A 21,003-nucleotide genomic window follows, 5' to 3' on the forward strand; every position below is an offset into this window, starting at 1 on the left:
CATGCTCTCTTCAGTTCCCCCAATATCTAACACCACAAGAGTTCTCTTGTACATGAGAAATTTTCTCTGATGTAGCCACAGCTCTGAGAAAACATTTTCATGTCAATAGTCAACCATCTAAATACTCAAATATTAACAAATGCTGCATATCTTGAGTATTTGTTATTCAATAATCTCTCCTTCTCCCCCAGTTTCATATTTTCATATTTAAAAAGATGTTTTCCATTATTTATCATTAAATTCAACTCCCAGTAAGAGTCTGCTAAGGGAATAAAACAAGTCTTCAGAGCGTTCTACAATTAGCATACCCTCATCATGCTCCAGTAATTATCTCCCCAGAGACCTCAGTCAGGATGCCATGCTGCTCTCATCACTACAGCATTCCCATGGGGGAAATTAAGAGGCAAAACACCAAGATTACTCAGATGCCACATTTGTTGTGCATCAGCCATTGATCTTCTAGTCTTTTTGCATTTGACTCTAGCCAAGACAAATGACCTAAAAGCACCCAATACCAGCACAGCTGCATTTGTTCCAGGCTACTTAGGGTAGGAGGTCATGATGGATCAGCATGGAATTTGTTTTTAATTTACAGGGAAGAACAATTCTTTAATAACTCAGTATTGCCCAGAAGATATAGGCACTATGCTTCTCAAGAGGCATCAGGGAGAAGAGTGGTTGGGTGCGACAGTGTACGTTTATACACTGTGCTGTTCCTTTCTCTTCTCTCCTTTGCTGCCTCCTCGACAATTAACCTGAGAAAAGTCAATCAATTTTGCCTTCGTTATCAAGAACTTCTTTGCTGCGTTATTCTTCTAGTCCCAGAAAATGCGTGACTTCTTCCCAGGTCTCTAGCTCCCTTTTTATATTCATATGGCATAAAAATGTTAGTAGACCACATTAAAATTATTCAACCAATCCTATTAAAAAGTGACAATTTCTAATTTTATGGACTACATGTAATTAAAAACGATCTGATCATATGCAGGAAAAATTCAATATCCCAGTTCTCAAGCCTCTTCACACTGCAGTCCCAGAGATTGTTTCAGTACAACTCCAATGTCAATCAGTAGTAGTTGGTGTTATACAAGCAGAAAGGAAAATATCCCTCTTTATATCTATTTCTATCAGGAATTTCTACCAGCTGTAGGTACTGAGAAATGCATGTAGCCAGGTTTCTCTGAATTAAACCAGGAAATCTGACTGCTGTATTTTTACCCAGGATTACGTAACGTATCTCCCTGCTTGGTTTATATTGAATGGGCATCAGTCATAGCCAAATGTCAGGACTGTATGCTTCATAAATCATGACTAACACTACACTGTATTGCAGTAACCAACTGTTTATTTCAGAGTTGCCAACATTATGCAACTCCTTAGAAATATTCAGAAAAACAGATGTATGGCACACAAAATCCAGGAGAGCCATGCCCTCTCCTACACCAAGCTATACGTGTTAGCTTCTGATCTCAGATCTTACAGATGGCATCTGGAAAGCCCTCCAAAGTTGACAGGGGCATTTCTGGTCACCTATGGAGCAAGGTCTGATAAGGGAAATGGATTTAAGGACCTATTTATAGGAGTAGTGTTTGAATGCAATCTCATCAGACATTCCTATTTGATGCCTTCCAATATTTAAACAATTTAAGAACATAAAGAATGAACATCTCCAAGTTATAGGTAGCTTGTAAGAAATCCTATTCAACAGAGAGCATAGTTTCACTTTTTGTTTTCCTTAAAACAGTTTCACAGGAGAAAAATCTATCTCAGCATGGTATATACTTAACAGCCTACTGATCAATGCAAGATTTACAAAACAATTTCATAGACTGTCAATATTTAATCTATTTATTTATTTATTATTTCCTTCCTTTCAATGCTACCTTTGTACATTCACAAAGACCCCCCGTAAGTCACACCTAGGATTATTTCCAAACCTGCTGAAGTTCTTAATCCTAACCAAGGACTTGACAGAGCCATACCTAGAATGGAAGACAATATCCACGTTTCTGTATATGTGCATTAGTGTTAGAAAGTACTTACAAAAAAATGTGCACAGGCATGGATACTCCTTTCTACTCAAATGGAGTGGCATAGCACAACCCATAAGCAAGATGTTCTTAGTCTCAGTGGTCTAGGAAGGCAAAAAAAAAAAAAAAAAAAGAGAGAGAGAAAACATGCTTGGTATGTGAAGACTGGCCATAAAGCAGTACAAGGATGTTTGTTTTTTATCACAATTCAGCCTGACCCATAAAATAAATTGCGTGTCTTAAGAACAAAATGACTTAAACCCACGTTAATTCCACTTTAAACATCTCTAGAAGCATAAAGGAGCTTGATATTGGCCAATATCCTCAGAGTGCATTGTCCTGCTCACAAGACTAGTACAGAAGAAACTAAGGAAGGATTCTTGGAACCGATGTAGCTGACAGCAATGCCATTAGAAATTCCAGTTACTGAGAATTGCAGAGCTAACTTACATTGTAGCTGTTAAGTAAGTTTGACTCAGTGGACTCCTAATTTAGGGCTGCATTAAAACAAAACCAAACCAAACCCAAACAGTTAAATAATTTACAGCCAGCATGACAGTAAATTATGTATCTATTGATATCTAGCTTATATCAGCATCTCCAGCTCTAGAATAGGGAATTACATACTTGCACTGGTATCATGCTTGTGCTAAAATTACGATACAGCAACAAGCTCAGTTTCCCTCTTGGCCTAAGAGCTTATTTGAGGCACAAATTGAGGCATAAATCTCTTCTCTCTTTGGGATGAAAGAAGAGGATGGGATGCATCACTACAGTCCTTCTCTCTTACCCTTGTCACTGGAATCCACTGTCACCCTCATCTCAGCTACACGTGAGACCCAAGTCCTCTCCTAGGAGGCCAGCAGTCACCACGTGCTGCCAGGCCTTCTGCTGGAGAATGCTCCTCACTGCTGCCTCACTGCTCGTTCCTGGCCAGGCTGCCCTTGCAAGAGTGCCTAGCAAAGTCATCCTCCTCCCTTGCTCTAACACACATTCACTCATCTTCCCCCAGCTCTCCTTGCTGGGCCAAGGAAACTTCCTCACTGACTGTTCCTCCTGCACCGCAGCAAAGCCTGCGTTTCCCTGGCAGCCCTGGGAAACTACAGCTCCCACAGTGCAGCGCAGTGCTGCAGTCAGAGCCCGGCCGTGCCCTCAGAGCTATGTGCTGGCTCGTGACCACGGACAGGAGGTTCCCTGCTCCCAGCACGCAAGGGCATTGCACTGCATCAGGTGCTGCGTGGTTGGAGCCAGTTATTTGTGGAGCCCCAGGTATTTCACAGGGGGCACAGAGAGCGGGAAGCACCACGTGCCTGCTCGCACAGCAGCGTCTATTGCGAGCCACGGCTTGCCTTGCACGTGGGCTGCAGGGAGCGTTTGCTTTGACTGAAAGCAGCGTGGCTGGAGCACGCTGGAGTGTTCTGAGGAGACCGTAAGGTGCTCTGAAGAACCGTTTTGAGCGGGCACGAAGGAATCCTGTGTTATGTCTATCTGTCGGAATGCCTTCTGACACAAAGCAAACGATAAGTAAGATATAAACACGGTAGGAAAAGAGTCGGAAGGGTACGAGCGCTGCACGCAGCCCTCCCGGCCCACAGCACACAGCCAGGCCTGCAGGCACCGCGACGCGCCGGCCGGCGGCCATCTTCCCGCCGTGCTGGGGCAGCCATCCGTCAACGCAGATCGGCCCCTCCGCCGGGTCACGACGCGACCGGCTGACGATTACGGTCTTCGCCGCCCCCTCCCCCAACAGCGGGGGGAAAACCCGAGGCGGGGCACCGCCTCACTCCGCCCCGGCGTCGATATGGCAAGAGCGACAAAACCACCCCGCCCGAACCGCGGCCGCGCGCAGCCGCATCTTCGCCTCAGGCCCTCAGCCGCCGCGCGGACCCGGCGCGAGGCGAGGGGCGGCGAGGGGCGGCGGCGGGCGGGGCCGCCTCAGGGCCGTGCCTCACGCCAGGGGGAGGGGCGAGGCCGCGCCGAGGCGGCGGGGGAGGGCGGTGCGCCTGCGCCGCGCGGCCGGCAACGTCTGCGCACGAGTCGATGACGACACAAGCCGTCCGCCGCTCGGCCCCGCCCCCCGTGACGTACGGCCGGATTGACGTGCGGAAGAGCCAGTGCCGCGCAGCGCCGCCGTTCAAACCGGCGGTGCCGGGGTGGGGGCGTCCAATGGCGCCGCGGGGCGGAGTCGGGCGGCTGCGCGTTCTCGGGCGGCTCCGCCGGGCTTTTATTGCGCTCGGGGCGGCGCCGGCGCTCAGTGTGTTTGGAGCTGGGGGACGGGCCGGCGGGGCCCGGCAGCATGGGGGTGAGGTAGGGCCGGGCCGGCGGAGGAGGAAGAGGAAGAAGGAGGGTTAGCGCGGCCGTTCGGCGGGGCCGGGCCCGCGAGGAGGCGGAGGGGTCGCGGAGCCGGCCGGAGGATGGAGGACAAGAAGGAGGAAGGAGAGGCGGAGATCCAGGAGCACGGGCCCGAGCACTGGTTCAGCAAGTGGGAGCGGCAGTGTCTCGCCGAGGCCGAGCAGGAGGAGGCGCTGGCGCCGGAGCTGCAGGACGAGGCGGCGGCGCAGCCCGAGCACAAGCAGCAGAAACTGTGGCACCTCTTCCAGAACTCGGCCACCGCCGTGGCCCAGCTGTACAAGGGTGAGGGCCGGGGGGACGCAGGGAGGGAACGGCGGGGGGCGGCGGGGCCCGGGGGCGGCGGTGCGGGGCGGCCGGGCGGGGCGCGAGCGGGGCCGCGGCCCCACAAAGGGGATGTGGCGGCGGGACGGCCGGGCGGGGGGAGGAGCGGGCTTCCGGCACGGGGGGCTCCGCGCCCGTCCGTGGAGGCGGACGGGGAAACAAAATGGCGTGAGGGCGGCCGAGGAACGTCGCCCTTCGCGGCCGCCGGCGGAAGGCTCGGCCCGGGGTGGCGGCGCGGGGAGCCGCCGGGAGGAGCCTGCGGAGCCGCCGGCGCGGGGGGCCGGGCGGCGGGGCGAGCGCCGCGGAGGTGAGCCGCGGGCGGGGCGGGGAGGGGAGGGGACGGACGGCTGTGCCGGCGGCGGCTGCCGCCCAGCCCGGGGAAGAAGCGCCGACAAAATGGCGAAGTGCGGGGCCGGCCCCATTGTGCGGCGGGGGCTGCGGGCGGGGGCAGGGCTCGGCGCTTCCCCGCGCGGCCCCGGCAGCCGCCGCCGTGACCCGGGCCCGGCCCGACGGCCGGCCGCCCTTCCCGGTCCCGCTGCCGAGCCGCCTTCGGAAGGTGGAACAAAATGGCGAAACCTAACATGGCCGTTCGGAGTTAGCGACTCCAAAATAAACAGCGTGTGTCCTTCCCTCCCTGCAGACCGGGTGTGCCAGCAGCCGGGGCTCTCCCTTTGGGTCCCTTTCCAGAACGCGGCCACTGCGGTCACCAACCTCTACAAAGGTAAGGGGCTGCTGCCCGTGGCCCTCCCCGCTGAGCCGGGCCCGCTCGGCCTCCTGCCCCGGCTTACTCATAAGCAGAGCCTGCTAATGTCTCTTATTCACCCTGATAAAATCTAAGCCGAGACTGCTTCCTGAATCTTGAGAGTTTTCCCTGTGCCATTTTAGCTGACAGCAGTTGAATCTTTTCTGTTGCCTCATGTCAGTGACTAACAACTTAAAGGCTGTTTTGTTCTGAGACCCTTGAAAGAGGATGTTCTTAGTGTGCCTCTTCCGATTCAAGGGAAGAGTGCAAGAGCTTCTGCAGGACTTCAGTGTCTACATAGCTTTTATTTTGTTGTGTATCGAGTGCTGGGATGTCAGTACAATGTGCGTGCATTTTCACTGAAGTGTAGGTTGGCTTTAGTGTTTGCAGAATTCTGCATATAGATTTTTATAAAAAACTTTGTTCTTGTGCCACTGAGGCCCTTTAAGTGAGCCTTGCAGAAGTCTCCCGCTTTATTTTAAGCAACTCAGTGTCATTCATGACTGTCATTAGGGTGATGGTAAGAGGGTGGTCTTAGCCAAAGCTTGTGCTCCTTGTACTTATGGCTGTTGTTGTATTGTTTGACTCTATCTGTCAAGATCTGTTTCTGAACTCTGCTGTTCTTTAGATTGGTACAAGAGTTCTTTGCTTCAGAGGGGTTGTTCAGTAGTTGTATGAGCAGAGAATGAGTTTGCCAAAGTGTGAATCCTGTAATTACTGCCTTCCATTACTAGGAAGAAGGGCAAACTTTTGAGTTTCAGATTGCTGTTTTTCTTTAAATTCTGAGAGTGTTTTTCTTGGTCTGTACAGCATGGTATGTAGAACATCCTGGAAGTTTTTCATTTGTCTTGAATTTCCTGGTTTGTGGGATTTACTTGGACTGAGCATGTTTCTGGCTCATTGGGTTTCTGAGGGATGTGGAGGAAGCAAAAAGGAAATGTAGATAAATAACCTCACTAGCAGTGATCATCTCTCCTGCAGGAAGTGTGTATGACTATTCTGTATGTGTTGTGAGTCGCATAAAGGGGCAGCCCATCATGTAATGGGGTAGATGCTCACCCTGAGGGAGAGAGCTGCTCAAACATGGACAGGCTCCATAGCCTCTTGAGCATAGTGCCAGAGGAGCAGCAGGTCGTAAATTATCTAGAATTATTAGTTTGTTGCAGATGATGTCCTTTCCAATGTCCTTGTTACTGCCTTAATTTTTGCTTAAATTACTTATAAGTTATATTATAAGTAATCAAGTTAAATGAGACCTATTTTCCTGCAATAATGTGGTTAAGAGAAGACTATGTAGTTTCTCAGTGATCAGGGAAACTGGAATTAAAATAGGAAGCTGTCTGCAGGCAGATATCATGTAATACTTCACAAAGGAGTATCTGAAACTTCTCTTAAACAGACTTAAGTGCTTAGTTACTCAAAACTGCAGTCTTCCTTTCAGTCCTCGCTAGATTCCCAATTGAGTAAGTCCCCTTAGAAGGTAGGAGAACATGCCTAGGATCATCTAGACCATGGTGTCCTTGCAAGTAAAGAGTCCACTAATGTGAATTTGCCTCGAGTGATAAACAAAATTAATCTTTAAAAACCTCCTGTGGCTTCCTCACACATTCAGTAATAGTTATTTCAAAGGAATTTTGACAAAACATTGAAGTGCTAGGTACTGTGAACTAAATGTTACCTACTTTCTCTTGCCCCATTGGGTTTCTGGTTTGATAACTTCAAGGCATCGAAGCCTTTAATGGGAGCAGTGTAAGAAACAGTGTGTAGGGCAAGTAGTGTGATTGCATGTATATTAGCATTTTCTTCAAAATAAGTTTATTATTGTACCATGATCTGAAGATCATCTGGATTGTGAATTTCTGTTTTCACTTAAAGTGAATATCTGGTTTGTAAGGGTAGGGTTTTAGTCATTCTGATGATTTTCTGAGTGCACAGTTTACCTTATTATTGAAAAATGTAACTTTTTTAGTAATTTTAGTATTTGTAATTGTGAAATGTAGGCAACTTGACTGCTTGTATATCTTGTCAGTCTGACTTTGTGAACAAAGCAGTTGTAGGTTTTAATGCCTGATCTTTCCTAGGGTAATGATGCTTGAAATTTGCCCAGGGTACGTTGACAGTCAGTGGCTGCCTTCATAACTGACCTTCGTTAGCCCTTTGTCAAGTGTTCTTGTATCCAAGGAGAGCAGGCTTGTTGATGTAGAGCTGGCCTCTTCATCTCTTAGGGCTTTCTCAAGGTATTTCAGGAAGGGATTAAAGGTCTGCTGTCAGCTTCCAGACTAGCTCTGAGGAGTTTGGGTAGCTCTTGCCCTATTGCATTGGAGTCAGAGATAGTATGGAGTTAAAGTGCCTGGAGGAATAATCTGTCAAGTTGCCATTGCTTCGACAGGACTTAGCTTTTGTAGACCTTTCAGTCCTTTGCTTACCAAGCAGCATAGGAAAGTATTCTAAAAAAGAGTGCATGAAGATAATGTTAGTGTACTGAACATACTTTATGTGGTTTACAGTGAAATATCCAGTATTTCCTTCCTTGTTAAGTTGTGCTATATTTGAAATGCTGTTACTTGGTAATTTTCTAGCACTCCTTTATGGGCCATCCAGCGGTGCCTTAAAATAATGTCCAAGATTGGCATTTAAGTGGTTATTCTTGTTCTTGCATGTGAGAAATAGATTAGATGTGAATATCTCTGTTTATCTGTAAACCAATATCTTGGACAGCTGTTCATAAGTCTCAACGTTGTTTTGAGGAAATGGCTTTTATGTTGGACTTCAGTAGTAAAGGAAGAATTTGAAAGCAGTTTCTTTTGTCTTTAAGTTTAAAAACAAATCTGGAAGTCAAGTGAATTGAGTTGGAGTGGGTGCTATTTTCACTTTGAATGGAGTGAGAGCTAACATGGCAGTAGTTTTCATGGCAAACAAGATAACGTACTTGAGTAAAGAATATGATTTGTCCCATCTGTTCTCTGAAATTTACTGATAGTACTTCTTGGCTACCAGTTGAAGAACTTGTTGAAGTTTGAGAACAATGTAATACAAGTAAATAAAGTGCTTGCTAGAGGTGAAGTTAACTGTTGTGCACAGGTGACTGATAGCATCAATGGAGAATAATACTGCATTTTGTAGCAGGATTAATTGTAAGTAATACCTGTTCAAAGCTTTTGTATATCTAACTTGTAATGGATTCCTAAATGAGGAAGGAAAATCTTAGGTAATATATTTACAAAAGAAGCCTAACTGAAAGATGTCGGAAATGCTGCTTTTAGCTCGGTTCAAAACTATGGCCTTCTGTAAATTTCCTCTATGTAAAATATGGATTAAGCTAGGACTCTAAAGAAATGGGAATCTTCTGAAAATTGCATGTCTGTTAGCAGTGAGAAAACCACATAAAAATTATGTGGCATTTCCTAATGCTGCTGATGTACTTTAGGAGTGCATAGAAAGTTGAAGTGTGCTGCTGTTCATTAAGCAAATGCATGTCTGCTGATTTAAGTATCTGTCTCAGACTGACCAGCTCAAAGGATGCTTCTAATGTTAATACAGTGTGGTGTCTCTGTTCTGGTACTAACCTCAGGTATAGCAAATAAATGCTATTGCTGAGGAGTTTAAATTCTGACTTGTAAAGTTATAGGGGGAAAAAGGGGAACTAATTAACTCCTTTTAATTAAAATTTTTTAGTTTTAATGACTCATTTTCGCTGCTACAAACTTGGTACTGTATTAGAGTAACCTGTAGAAGACATGCTTATTTCTTTTGGCTGAAAGAAAATCATATCAGTGGTGTACCATAGTATATATTGTTTTGTTCTATCTGTAATATTTGCTAAGAATACTTTTGTCTTCTTGCAGAAAGTGTGGATGCCCATCAGCGAAGCTTTGATGTAGGAATTCAGATTGGCTATCAACGTCGGAATAAGGATGTGTTAGCTTGGGTTAAAAAACGCAGAAGAACTATTCGTAGAGAAGACTTGATCAGCTTCCTATGTGGAAAAGTTCCTCCTCCAAGAAATTCTAGAGCTCCTCCAAGACTGACTGTAGTATCCCCTAACCGAGCTACTTCAACAGAAACTAGCTCATCTGTAGAGACTGATTTGCAACCCTTCCGTGAAGCCATAGCTCTGCATGGTAACAGTAATTTTTCAATACTACTTGGTTAAAACTGGGTGGGGGTTCATAAAGCATGTCTTCCTCTTATGCTTTGGATTTTGGTCACTGATACCCTTATGTCATGTACTCGATGCTCCAGTTGAAGGTGTCTACCTAATTCTCTAAGTGCTTTCTGTATGTGTAAGACTTGCTAGCTACTAAGAAGTTGCATGGTCAAATATTATGAATGAGGTGCTTTGTGAAAAGTGTTCATGGCTGCAGAATGTAATAGATCTGAAACTCAAAGTTAAGTATCAACTTAGGGTATTTCTGAAGCATGAAGAGATATTTGTATCAATGCTAAAATAAATAGAATTCTTGGGAAATGATAATACTACACTTGCACCTAGTTAAATGTTAAATTTTGACTAGTAGCAAGTAACTAACAAATTTATGTGGGGTAGAGAAAGGAATTAAGTTTGAAACTATGTCTTAGTGCCCTTGTTTTTGGTGCAAGGATAGTAGTGTGGTATTCTGCTCCAGCAAGTGCCATGGAGAGGGATATTGTAGGTTCCACTCACTGCAAGAGTCCTGCTCAGCTCTCATTCCTACTTCACTTCTTAAATATACTCCAAGTTGATTCATAGTGAACTTCCTTGCTGTTGTCAGTAGTGGTGGTATAGCTTTTGAAGAGTTACAAATTCTCAGCAGCTAATTCTGTTTTGAACTTTCATTCAGCAAGTGAAAAAGAAAAGGGTCCTGAGGTGAAAAGAAGCAGCTCACATTTGGATTTGATTATGCCTTATAAAATTTCTAAAGGATAGCAGATACTTTGAGCTAATAATGGACTGCTTGTGAAGACTTAAAGCTGTCTAGAAATATCTGTGAAAAACAAATGAAAATATTACCATATTACTTTTGGTGGGGAAGAGGATTTAAGTAGTTAAGTGCATTTCTTAAAATGTAGTCTTTGCCTCTGCTCTGCTATGGCAGTTCTTCAAGATGAATGAGCCCTAAACTGTTACCAGAATTAGGCTGTCACTTAGGCAGTGTTACTGGCTGCTCTGTTGCCATTTCAATGAACCATACTTACACCTGATCATGTTTTTTGGCAGTTTTCCTTCTCATATTGGAAGCTGGTTAGAGAACTCTGTGTACCAGTATTGTTTATTCAGTAGGTTAAGCTGATTTCATGAGGAGGACAGCTGCAGGAGCTGACTCTCATGTAATACAAAATGATAAGCAGACTTAAAAAAAAAAAAAACAACTTCCTTTCTGAAACTACAGTTAAACCCTGTGCAGATTGTTTTAAATAAAGGCTTACCAAGTCACTTAAACACAGAGCACTTTCAAGCAGCTAATTGCTGGGTATTCACTGAAGTTGTTTTCATATCCTTGTTTTTTAACCTCTTTTTAGTATAGTGGTTGGTCATGGAAGTGCAAAGGGGAACTTCTGGGTACAAAGTTTGGAATATGAAAGGAATAAGGCTCATGAGCAGAGTAGGAAGTGTGCTCTGATAGTACTGCAGGAGGGACTAGAAATATGCTCTTCCCCTTAATCAGCTGGTGGACAGGATTACATGTCAATCACTTTCTGGATTAGTTTCTTCTGATATCAGTTTCAGTCTGATATGACACATGCTTTTTGTATTCCTCCTTCAGTCATTAGACTTGTGTAGGGCCCTATGACTGTTTCTAGGCTAGTGCCTACAACTCGTCACCTTCAATCTCCTTCTTGCCCTTTTCTTTTATGCTGGGAAAGTAGTGATAAAACTATCTCCTAATTTGTGTTCCATTCTATTGTTGGTCACCTTAGAACTGCTTTTGATTTTTTTTTTAAACCTGAAAATGACTTATGTTTGTAAATTAATGTAGGGCTGTGTATCTGCATCTTTGGCAGGTTGCTGAAGTGGTATGCAACTTCTAGATGTTGTGAGGGAATGTGGTAGTGAGAACAGCTTCAGCAAGTGTTCAGGACTAAGGCTTTAAGTGAGTTTTTGACCAGTGTGTAAAAGCAGGGTTTTGTGCCAGAAGGCTTTCTGTAGAGTAGAGTATTCCTCTGTTAGTAACATGGATGGGCTGAATCAGAGTTAAGGGCAATACTGAAACTTACTGCTTAATGTGGTGTCTTTAGTAAAACAGGTATGAGTTAAAGTACAGAATAAAGCTTTGAAGCTCCTTTACCTGGCTTATTGTTGCTGCTCAGAAAGGGATGGTAGTATGGCTGAAGACCTAGATTCTTCAATTTGCTGATCTTACTACTTAGAGGGACTACTAACTTTAGTCTCTATTTCATATTTAAATCTGAAAACTTAGAGAAGAAACTATATAGTGATGTAGTTAATTAATACTTCCTGGAAAGCTGTGCACAGCTCTGTGTACTCCTTAAAATAAAACTCTAGAGTATCTGTAATTGAATCTTGAAAACCATATGCTGCATCTGCAAATCTCCCTAAAACTGCAATTTTAAACTTCTCTTGCATTTTGATCCTTGGCTGGTGTGTATTATAACTTAGTAAGGTGATTAAATAACTTTCTTGATGAAAGCTAGGCATTTTGAACCCCAAACTTAGTTTTGTGGCATTGTTCACATCAAGGGTAAACTTGTTCTTTACTCATCTGTTTTAAAAGCAGAATGATCAAGAAAAGCTGTGCTAACTTGGAAAAGTTCTTTTTATGGTGATGTTCCTTTTCTGTTATGGCACTTCTGCTGTGTGCATCTGTTACTGAACTCCTTTAGTATAACTTCTGGGGACCAAAGAAGGAATCTCAGAGAGTAAACTGGCAAGTGAAAATGTTTACCCTTGATGACAGCTTTGCATTATTGGTGTGCTGGAGGGCACCCTTTGAAATATAATCTCACTTGAAACTAGCTGTTAAAGGCTTTACTCAGCACTTCCCAAAATTTGGGAAGTAGTTAAGGTAAAGTATACTGTCTTACCCTGAAGCTCAAGTGGATTTTTCTTAAAGTGTTACAAGTGGGGATATTGCATATTCCTGAAGTGATGAGGATAAAATACTGCTATTGTTCAACTCAAACCTGAGTTTGCAACTTTCATTTAACCCCCCCCAAAAAAAAAACCAGCAGTTGGCATAGTCATAGATGCATCTCATGTGCTTCCTCAGTGTGTATCTGTGAGAAGAATTTTCAAGTAAAAATTAAATTGAACTGACAGCCATAATTTCTAGAAGTTGAGATGTACCAGAGCATTTTCTGCCTTACTAATAGATAGAATGCTGTCTGCCTACAAGACTCTGTAAAGGGTGCTGGTGGTTCCACAGTCTGAAATGATGCTTTGGTCTTCCAGTATGGGGTTGATACTCTGTCAGATGTGTGCTCAGCATGGGATCTGTACTCAAAAAACACTTTTCATAGGAGAAAATGTCATGTATTTAAGGCAAGCAGCAACTTAGGAAGGCAGTAGTGAAAAGCATTGTTCTTCAGTATTCTTACTTAAATTGATGCATTGGTAGACAAGAGCTCAGTATAGAAACACTAGAATTTTTGCTCAGTAGATTAAGTGTTGACAAGGCATTGATTCAGTCCCTCTGGGCTAAATTCTAACTCTGCCATATGGAAATATGTGGCTTGACTCAAAGATTCTAAATGCCTATGAGGTTTTGTCTTGTCTTACCACCTGTTTTATATTACAAATCAGTATTAAAAAGTAGAGAAGGAAGCAACTGATAGAGGAGAGTAGAGTTTAGATGAAACTAAACAGGATAGGTTTAATTTTGACATGAAGACTGTGTGTATATCATGGGGTTGTGTTAATGTGTTGCTGGAACTTGTGTAGAGTAATTTGAAAAGTGGTGGAGTGACAAGGTTTTTTGTGAAGCTAACTAATTCTTGCTTTGGTCGCATTTCAAGTGTGAAGATGCCTTTTAATCCTTGCTGATTAAAACATCTGGAAACAGTAGCTCATACTATGACTATACTGAATAGTGACTATGCAATATTTGATAGTTTGGTAGTGACCTGAGTAACTCATTGTGGACTTGGCTACAGTGCAGGTGAAACAGGTTGTGGTTTATAAAGCTTCAGTTAGGTTAGCACAAGTAAATAGGTTTTAGAGTTGGCATTTTTATTTAACCTAAACATTTCATTCTCTGTGACACATGCACATTTAGCCAAGCATTCTAATGATTTGATAACCTTAGAGTAAGTACTTAATTGTAAGCAATGCTACCGAACTAAATCCTTTCTATACTTTAACTAATAGTGTTATAGTAAGTGCTTTAAAATGCCCTTCAGATAGCAGTAATTTCACAAAAATCAATGTAGTATTTCATAAAAGCTTTGACTGAAAAAATAGTGGTAGTGAGAAAGTAATGAATACTATAAAACACTTCACACAATACCCTCCAACTTAAGACCTGGAAAAGAGGAGAGCCATGTGTCCTTTCTTAAGGGCTTTTAGAGAAGAATCTCCTACAAAAAGCAGTGGGAGATTTCACCTGTGATCGTGGGGTAATGAAATAGGTAAAACCACTTTAATAGCCATTGAATCTGTCCTGTTTTGTAGACAGAACTGTACCTGTGATTAGGTCCTGTTAATCACAGTTCAGAAATGAAGTTGTTAAATGATGCTGCTAATTGTGTCATCTTACTCTGTAGTATCTATTACTGCTCACCTAACTGCTTAACTTAAATGCTATCAGAATACACACTAAAAACTTGAAATAATTTCTGATAAATGGGTTTTCTGAGATTTTCCTCTTGTATGACAACAGCTTTCTAGAAGAAATGAACTGTGGATCATTCATCCTGAAAGATGCTCTGTTTTCTGGCAAAAGAAAACAGATCTTTTTGATTATATTGCTGATTGTTTTCTGTGACATTGCTTATATGAAATGGCAATTCAGTGTTTCAGTATGTCTTGATTTTTTTTCTTCTATATTAGTTTGCCTAGTCTTAAATTGATGTAAATGTTTCATTTGACATTAGATTGATGTGTAGTGCTATGTAATATGGCAACTGCTGGTAACCAATACAAAATTGTCACTCCGTGGTGAAGCTGTTTCCATACTTAATGATGACCTACAAATACTGAACTGATCTAGTATGAGATGGAAAATTAAACTGCAACTAGAAGTACTTGTTTTGTTACAACATCATTGTATTCTGATCTTTGTAGCCACTGTTTCAAAGCTACTCTACTGCCTTTGACACCAGGCTTGATTGAAGTTTGTAAGCTTCAGAGTAGTCTCCAAGAGAGAGGCTGGTTCTGAGTCTAAATTTGTAGTGATTTGGTATTACCTAAACTCTGAGAAGTGAATATCTGCTTGAGGCATTGCTTGCAATCCTCTGTTAGGATGCTGCAGTGTAGTAGATACACTTGTTAATTCTGACTTGTGTATCTATGGCTTCAAACAATGTATGGTATTTGAAAATCTCATCTTCAGAATGTTCAGTAGTTCTTGAGTGATGACTAAAACATGGTTTCTCACCTCACAGATCAGTTTTGGCTTTAGAATAGTTTTTCTAAAAAATCATTTCATTATGAGCTGTACAGATCAATCAATGATTGAATGTAATGTAAACTGTCAACTGTGGAAGTAACAGTACTGAACCTGTGTGTTCAGAGCATTTATGTTTGGAATTAGTGTGGTGGAGAACCATTGGCAAAGTATCAGTTTGGGTTTGAAAGCATCAGAAACATTTACCCTCTGTGTACTGTCAGTTTTGTTTTTCCAGTTGAATTGTACAGGATGAAGTGTTCTTTCTAATGCTGTCAGTTGAAATTAAACTTCCTGTTATCTTCGAATTGTGCAGTGATTTCTTACCTGCCTAACATTTAAACATCTAGCTCTTTTTTGCTTGGGCACTTGTATCATCTGTTGGGTGCTTTACTTTATTGTGTAGATATGAGACTTATTTTTAATGGCTTCAAATTTAAGCTCAACCTGAATTCTGGGAGTACCAGAACAAACTTTTTTTTTGGCTTTGACCTATTTTTTCATTAAAGGGGCTTTTGCTTTTTTAAAAATACTTTCTGTCCTTTTGGATGAAAGAATTTTAATGTTGTTAAAACCCTGCAGGATTCTGGTCAGGCTTTAAACCATGCTTCTAAGTTGTTGGGACATTCACTGGGGCTGTGAGCAGAAGCTCTAAGAAAACACAGGCTATTAGTTTTTACTGGACATTGTGTAAAATACTCCATGTAAAGTTGATCTTGTAGTACAAGATCAAAGCTTTCAATGTTATTTCTACAGTGATGCAGAGTGAATCTGGCTAACCTGTCCTGTTATGATTTGTGTATCAACCTGCCATCACTGCAGATGGCTTTAGAATCTGTTAATTAGTATGAAGTTTTCACTTCTGTTCAGGTTATTAATGAAGTGTTATAAAGCATAGTGATAGCAGGGAGTGTGTGACACTTTTGGATCAGATTTGCCAGTAGTGAATTTTGGTCAATTGACATGTGGTCTTGCTTTTCTGCTTTAAGTGCTCTGAATACTAATGTGTTGGCTAATAGTGGCAACAGCCCTGCAATTGTTTTTACTTAAATAATTTAAATCAGTTGCTTTACAAACCTGTCTGTGATGTGCTGTCATGCTGTAGTTTCCTTTAGAACTTAAGGGGATTTTGAAACAAGACTAAGTCAACTTTGTAATTAACTCCATTAGTAGGGAAAGTTTCCTTCTGTGTAAGAAATGGCTTAGGTTGAAGCCATCACATGGAATAGACTACCCTTCCTTTGAGTGTTTTCACACTATGACTAGCCTGTCATCTGCTTATGGAACAAGCATTTGCTGTGGTGTGCCTCTACAACCTGGTGTATAAACTCACTTCAAATGTTCTAAGAAGGGGCTCTTCCAACTTCTGTATTCTAGTAAAAGCTAAGAAGGCATAGCAAAAAGATGGGAGGGTGCAATATGGCCTTCAAGTAAGCTTGTGTGACACAAATAATAGGATGAAGTGCCTGTAACGTATCACTAAGTCAGATAAATGTTGTCCCTGTATGCGCAGGAAGTTACTTTCTTTGCATGTCCTAAATGTTCTTTCTTTTCTTCCCTTAGGTCTTAGTGGTGCAATGGCTAGTATAAGTGTTCGCTCGAGTACCCCTGGCTCTCCTACTCACGTGAGCAGTGGTTCCAATGCTAGTCGAAGGAGAAACGGACTTCATGATGTTGATTTGAACACTTTCATATCAGAAGAAATGGCACTCCACTTGGACAATGGTGGAACTAGAAAGCGTACCTCAGCCCAGTGTGGCGATGTCATTACAGACTCACCAACTCATAAACGCAACAGAATGATCTAAACTGCATAAATTTCAAACCCACCATGCTGCTTGAAAGCCACTTGATCCTCAGAGTACTATTGAAAAGGAAACGTGAGGCCATCTTCCCATATTCACTGTTTAAGACAAATTCAATAATTGCCATAAAAAAATTTTAGGTATTACATTAGACGCCTCTTGTATCTGCGGCTTTCTTAAACTATATTCTTAGCAGAGGACATCAGATATTGTGTAGTAGTTAGCAAGATCATCATAGGCGAACATGTATCTGTTCCAAGGCTAAAAGTGACCTTACTTGTATTCTTAAAGGGAAAGGAAATTTCAGACGTTTATTTGGTTATAGAATGCTTTTTTTGTCCTTTATTTCCTGCTGTGTTGAGTATTTGCTTAAACAGTATTGCCAGTTTGACTGAAATTGTCTACTACATGACTTGGCATCTTTGTCAAAACTGCAGGCTTCCATTTTTGCAGCACTGTACCATGCACCTAGTTTCTCTATAGTAACAGTGTGCAAGTTATAAATATTGGACTGTACCCTTTTTAGTTTTAAAAGCAGTTGATAATTCTGGTGATTGTGTGATAATGTAAAGAGGTGCTATGATGGTCATGCAATTAATACTTAATATTGAATCAATACAAGGATCTTTATTGGGTTCACTTTGTGTGTTTAGTGCTCTGAAGTAGCAATATAAAACTTCCCCAGTTAACTTCATAGACTTTTAAATCTTCAGTTTGAGGAAATATATGTACTTATTGGTATTATCCTTGTGGTAATCATACACAGTGCAGACTGCACCAGTGCTGACCTAAATTTAGAGGAAGATGTCCTGTAATTGGAAAGTAGGCTTTTCTGTTCAGTATTAGTGAAGGGTAGGCTTTGTGTACACCCATATCCCATTTTACATTTCTTGTGGAGTAATTGCCCGTTGCTGGGGAGGGGTGGGAGGAGAGGGAGTGAGGGGGAGTAGTTGGAGGAAGGGTATTGTCTAACAAGTAAGACTTCTGGTCACAAGTGGGAACTTGGACTAACTCAAGGTTCTCTGTGATGCCGCCTCCTTCTTGGGGGGTGACAATGCAGGTTCTGTCAAGTGCTAAGAAAATAATTTAAAACTGGAAGTTGATTTTAACAAGTTCTGGATAAACATGCTGTAAGGATGAATTAAAAAGGATAAATGGCTTTCTTCTTGTGTTGAGCTTACATTCATAGGATCAAACTCTGCCGTAAAGTAAGCGTTACCAAAACTGAAGTAGACATCAAGATTGATTGGCTGCAAATCAGTTTCTGAATGGGGATGGATATATCAATCTCAAAGAACTTCTGTTTTTACATGTAGGTAGGAGTCTTTTTGGTGGAGACTGGCTCTTAGGGCCTCTGAATCTCTGCCTAAAAAATAAATAATACAGGAGGAATAAGAAAACAAGGAGCTCAGACCTGCAAGCTGGGGAAGGGTGTTTAGTGAGGTGGTATACATGCTTAACTGGAAGCATAGACTCATCTTGGATGAAATGCAGCTGTTCTAGATCCACAGTGCTAAATTCTGGTGTCCTACTTAATAGTTATGGCACCTTGAGCTCCATTCGTATACAGCTCTTAAGACTTCTGCTTATGTGCTTGTAGAGTCAGATCTTTGTATTTCTTGTTACTTGAGGCAGACTTGACTGTAGTCTTGCTTCCTTTTGCCCTGATGTTCTTTCATTGGTGGTTGCTAGATGAGGCAAGACAGTAATTGATATTTAAAAACTTTAAGAATTCAAGTCTCTTAGGAGCATAACTTCCTTGCTTTGTGGTGCTTCCATATTTTTTTACATTGAAGAGCTCTTAAGGATGTCAACATTTGCACAACATTGTAGCTAGAGGTTCTGTAGTTTATGGGGCAAGTATAAGAACTGTGCAAAGCAAGATGGTAAGACCTGTTCTAAACTCCCTACCTGTGTTACATAGCTTAACTTGCACATCACCTGAAGGACTTGGTATATGTTAGTTTCAGTTACTGCTATTAACTATGATTCATAAGAATTATTTTATGTAAAATATTAAAGCTGCATAAAGCTAGTATTCATTTGACTGCATTTTGAACTGAAACTTTTAAGTATCTAAGCATTAGTATATTTATTTGGCTGTTGATAGAGGAGTTTCTCTGTCCTAAATGAAGAATCACAAAATGAAAAGTCACAGGCTGGAATCCTGACCAGAAAAGACACATGTGGAAATCATTCATTTGTTTTGTTTATTCATTAACTGGTTTGTACAACTGAGAGGCTTATGCTCTGCAACTTCTAACACTTTGTGTAGTAAGGGTAGCAACATACTGATACAGGGATTGAACTATTAACAGTGCTTCTGGTCTAGCCCAAATACACAGAACCCATTCAGATTGTCTCCCCTTCCTTGCAGTTCTATCCTGTTAATGTTCTGAAGCATTACTTCAGTCTACTACCACTCAGAACTACATTTATTTGGCTTTCTTTGATTTGTGCCATTTTTTCTTTGAGGAGAAAACAGTCTTAAACTAATTGCAGTGATATTTTTGCCTGTACCTTAAATACTTGACAACTTGTTTTTCTGTTCAGCCCCAATTGTTTCTTGCTCTGTTAACCCTTGCTGGAATAATCCAAAATGCACATATTCACCTGGTAAATGGGAGAACAGATTGTCTCGAGAAAACTGAAGTTAAAGCTCAGTACCTTTTGCTTTGAAGATTATTTCTTGTCAGTGTAGAAAAGTGTAATTCTGGAAAGCAGCATTCTGCTGTTACCAAAACTAGCTCCTGGAGCCAGAAGTAAGTTGATGTTAAAGAAACACTGAACTGAGGACTGTTTAGTTTGATTTTTAAGGAAGTGCTTATTTTTGCTTTCTCTTATGAATCATATAGTTGACCGGTCTTTTTTCCATGTACATCAAATCTAACATGAATGTGCGGCAAGTTACATACAGTACATCCTGCACTGAAGCTACTGAGCTTGGCTTGCTTATTAATGAAATACGTTTTAAATGTTAAATTTAAAGTTATATTACAATAAAGTAATGCAAAAATGATTTTGGCTGAAACTGAAGTCCTGCAGTTAAACTTATTCTCAAATGTGGTTTACCCAACTGGAGTAATAGAAACTCTAAGTCATAATAAACCTAATAAAAAAATAAAAAATGTGAAGGCTGTTTTGTAATTATTTTAAATAAGTAATGCAGTCCATCGATGAGCCCCAAACAGAAGATAAGTGTGAGCTACAGGCTTATTTAATTCTGCAGAATGGAATTTGATGGCAGCTGTTTAAGTCTAGCTGTATTTAGGCTTTTCTGTCTCCTGCATCACAAGCTCCTGTGCTGTGGGCTACTGAAAGTCTTAAGAATTGGGGTGTACTGAATGCATTTGTGCAAGATGTTTTATGGAATTCAACATCACTGAGATCTAGGAAAAGCATCTTAAAATATGCAGCATACCCTGTTTAGAAGTAGAATTGGTATTGACTTCAGTAGTAGAGATTTATCTCTCTTTGCACTTGTGTGAAACAAGGTGCTGTAATAACAGGCTTTCCTGCTTTGTGTGGGTGTCCCCAAACAAACCTGCAAATGCTTTTTCACTTGTCTTACTAGCAGGCTTTGGAATTTAGCTGCCTTTTCTGATTTCTAACCAGTTAAATGTTATTGTGATGGTTTGAAAGTATTCTTAGATGACTCCTAATGTAAGTCTTTCAGATGTTAGCCTAGGGCTAGTAACTGTTTGGCAGAAGTGAGGAATGTACACCTGGCTTCTGCCATGGCTTCAGTGCACCATCTGGGGTAGCTACAAGACCTTGTCTTGTTCCACAACCTCTCATTATTTAAAGTAAGGAGGAAGGCAGTAACACCTGTTAACTGTTTTGGTGCTGGTTTCTGAAAGTTTATGTGCACCATTAAAACATAAAGGCTCAGCAGTGGGTGGATGAAGGTTGGTAAATGTTTCTACAGTCTGCAGTGAATTGTTCCTGTAGTCAACACTGGTGCTTTCTGCCGTTTCTCCTGTTGGATCCTTTTCACATCAACTCAAAGTGAAAATTGTCTTAAGTTCACAATGGAAATCATGAATAAACCAAACATACTCATTTCTGTATAGTACAATAGTATCACCTAGATGTCTTACAAAAGGGAGTTAGTAAATGTTCTTAAGTGGATTCCAGTGTTTCTTATGAACTTGTGACCAGTGATGCTGCATTCACAGTTCCAGCTGCAATTTCTGGGGATTTTGGCACAC

General features: G+C 41.8%; 1 protein-coding gene and 1 long non-coding RNA gene across 3 annotated transcripts; one reads left to right on the plus strand and one right to left on the minus strand.

Moving 5' to 3' along the window:
- Nucleotides 1-762: 762 nt before the first annotated feature.
- Nucleotides 763-4,207, minus strand: LOC116237493 (uncharacterized). 2 transcript variants are annotated; one of them, XR_016471544.1, is made up of 3 exons: nt 4,119-4,207; nt 2,044-2,134; nt 763-1,544 (listed from the first exon to the last, which is right to left on the minus strand). It is a non-coding gene; the product is annotated as an uncharacterized LOC116237493 (long non-coding RNA). The 2 variants fall into 2 exon arrangements; XR_004168739.2 differs by lacking the exon at nt 4,119-4,207 and adding an exon at nt 2,821-3,916.
- Nucleotides 4,208-4,286: 79 nt separating this feature from the next.
- On the plus strand, nt 4,287-19,926 carry HAPSTR1 (HUWE1 associated protein modifying stress responses). Its single transcript, XM_031606494.2, has 4 exons — nt 4,287-4,664; nt 5,344-5,424; nt 9,291-9,566; nt 16,551-19,926. The coding sequence occupies exons 1-4, from the start codon at nt 4,445-4,447 to the stop codon at nt 16,793-16,795; spliced, it is 822 nt and encodes a 273-aa protein (XP_031462354.1). The 5' UTR covers nt 4,287-4,444; the 3' UTR covers nt 16,796-19,926.
- The last annotated feature ends 1,077 nt before the right edge of the window (nt 19,927-21,003 follow it).

This window comes from Phasianus colchicus, chromosome 16 (assembly GCF_987193195.1).
Source record: "Phasianus colchicus chromosome 16, bPhaCol1.hap1.1, whole genome shotgun sequence".
Taxonomy (NCBI): Eukaryota; Metazoa; Chordata; class Aves; order Galliformes; family Phasianidae; genus Phasianus; species Phasianus colchicus.

Coding starts and splice junctions, on each gene's coding strand:
- HAPSTR1 (XM_031606494.2), top strand. CDS start 4,445: ATGGAGGACAAGAAGGAGGAAGGAGAGGCGGAGATCCAGGAGCACGGG. Junction 4,665..5,343: donor CGTGGCCCAGCTGTACAAGG/GTGAGGGCCGGG, acceptor CCCTCCCTGCAG/ACCGGGTGTGCCAGCAGCCG. Junction 5,425..9,290: donor GGTCACCAACCTCTACAAAG/GTAAGGGGCTGC, acceptor GTCTTCTTGCAG/AAAGTGTGGATGCCCATCAG.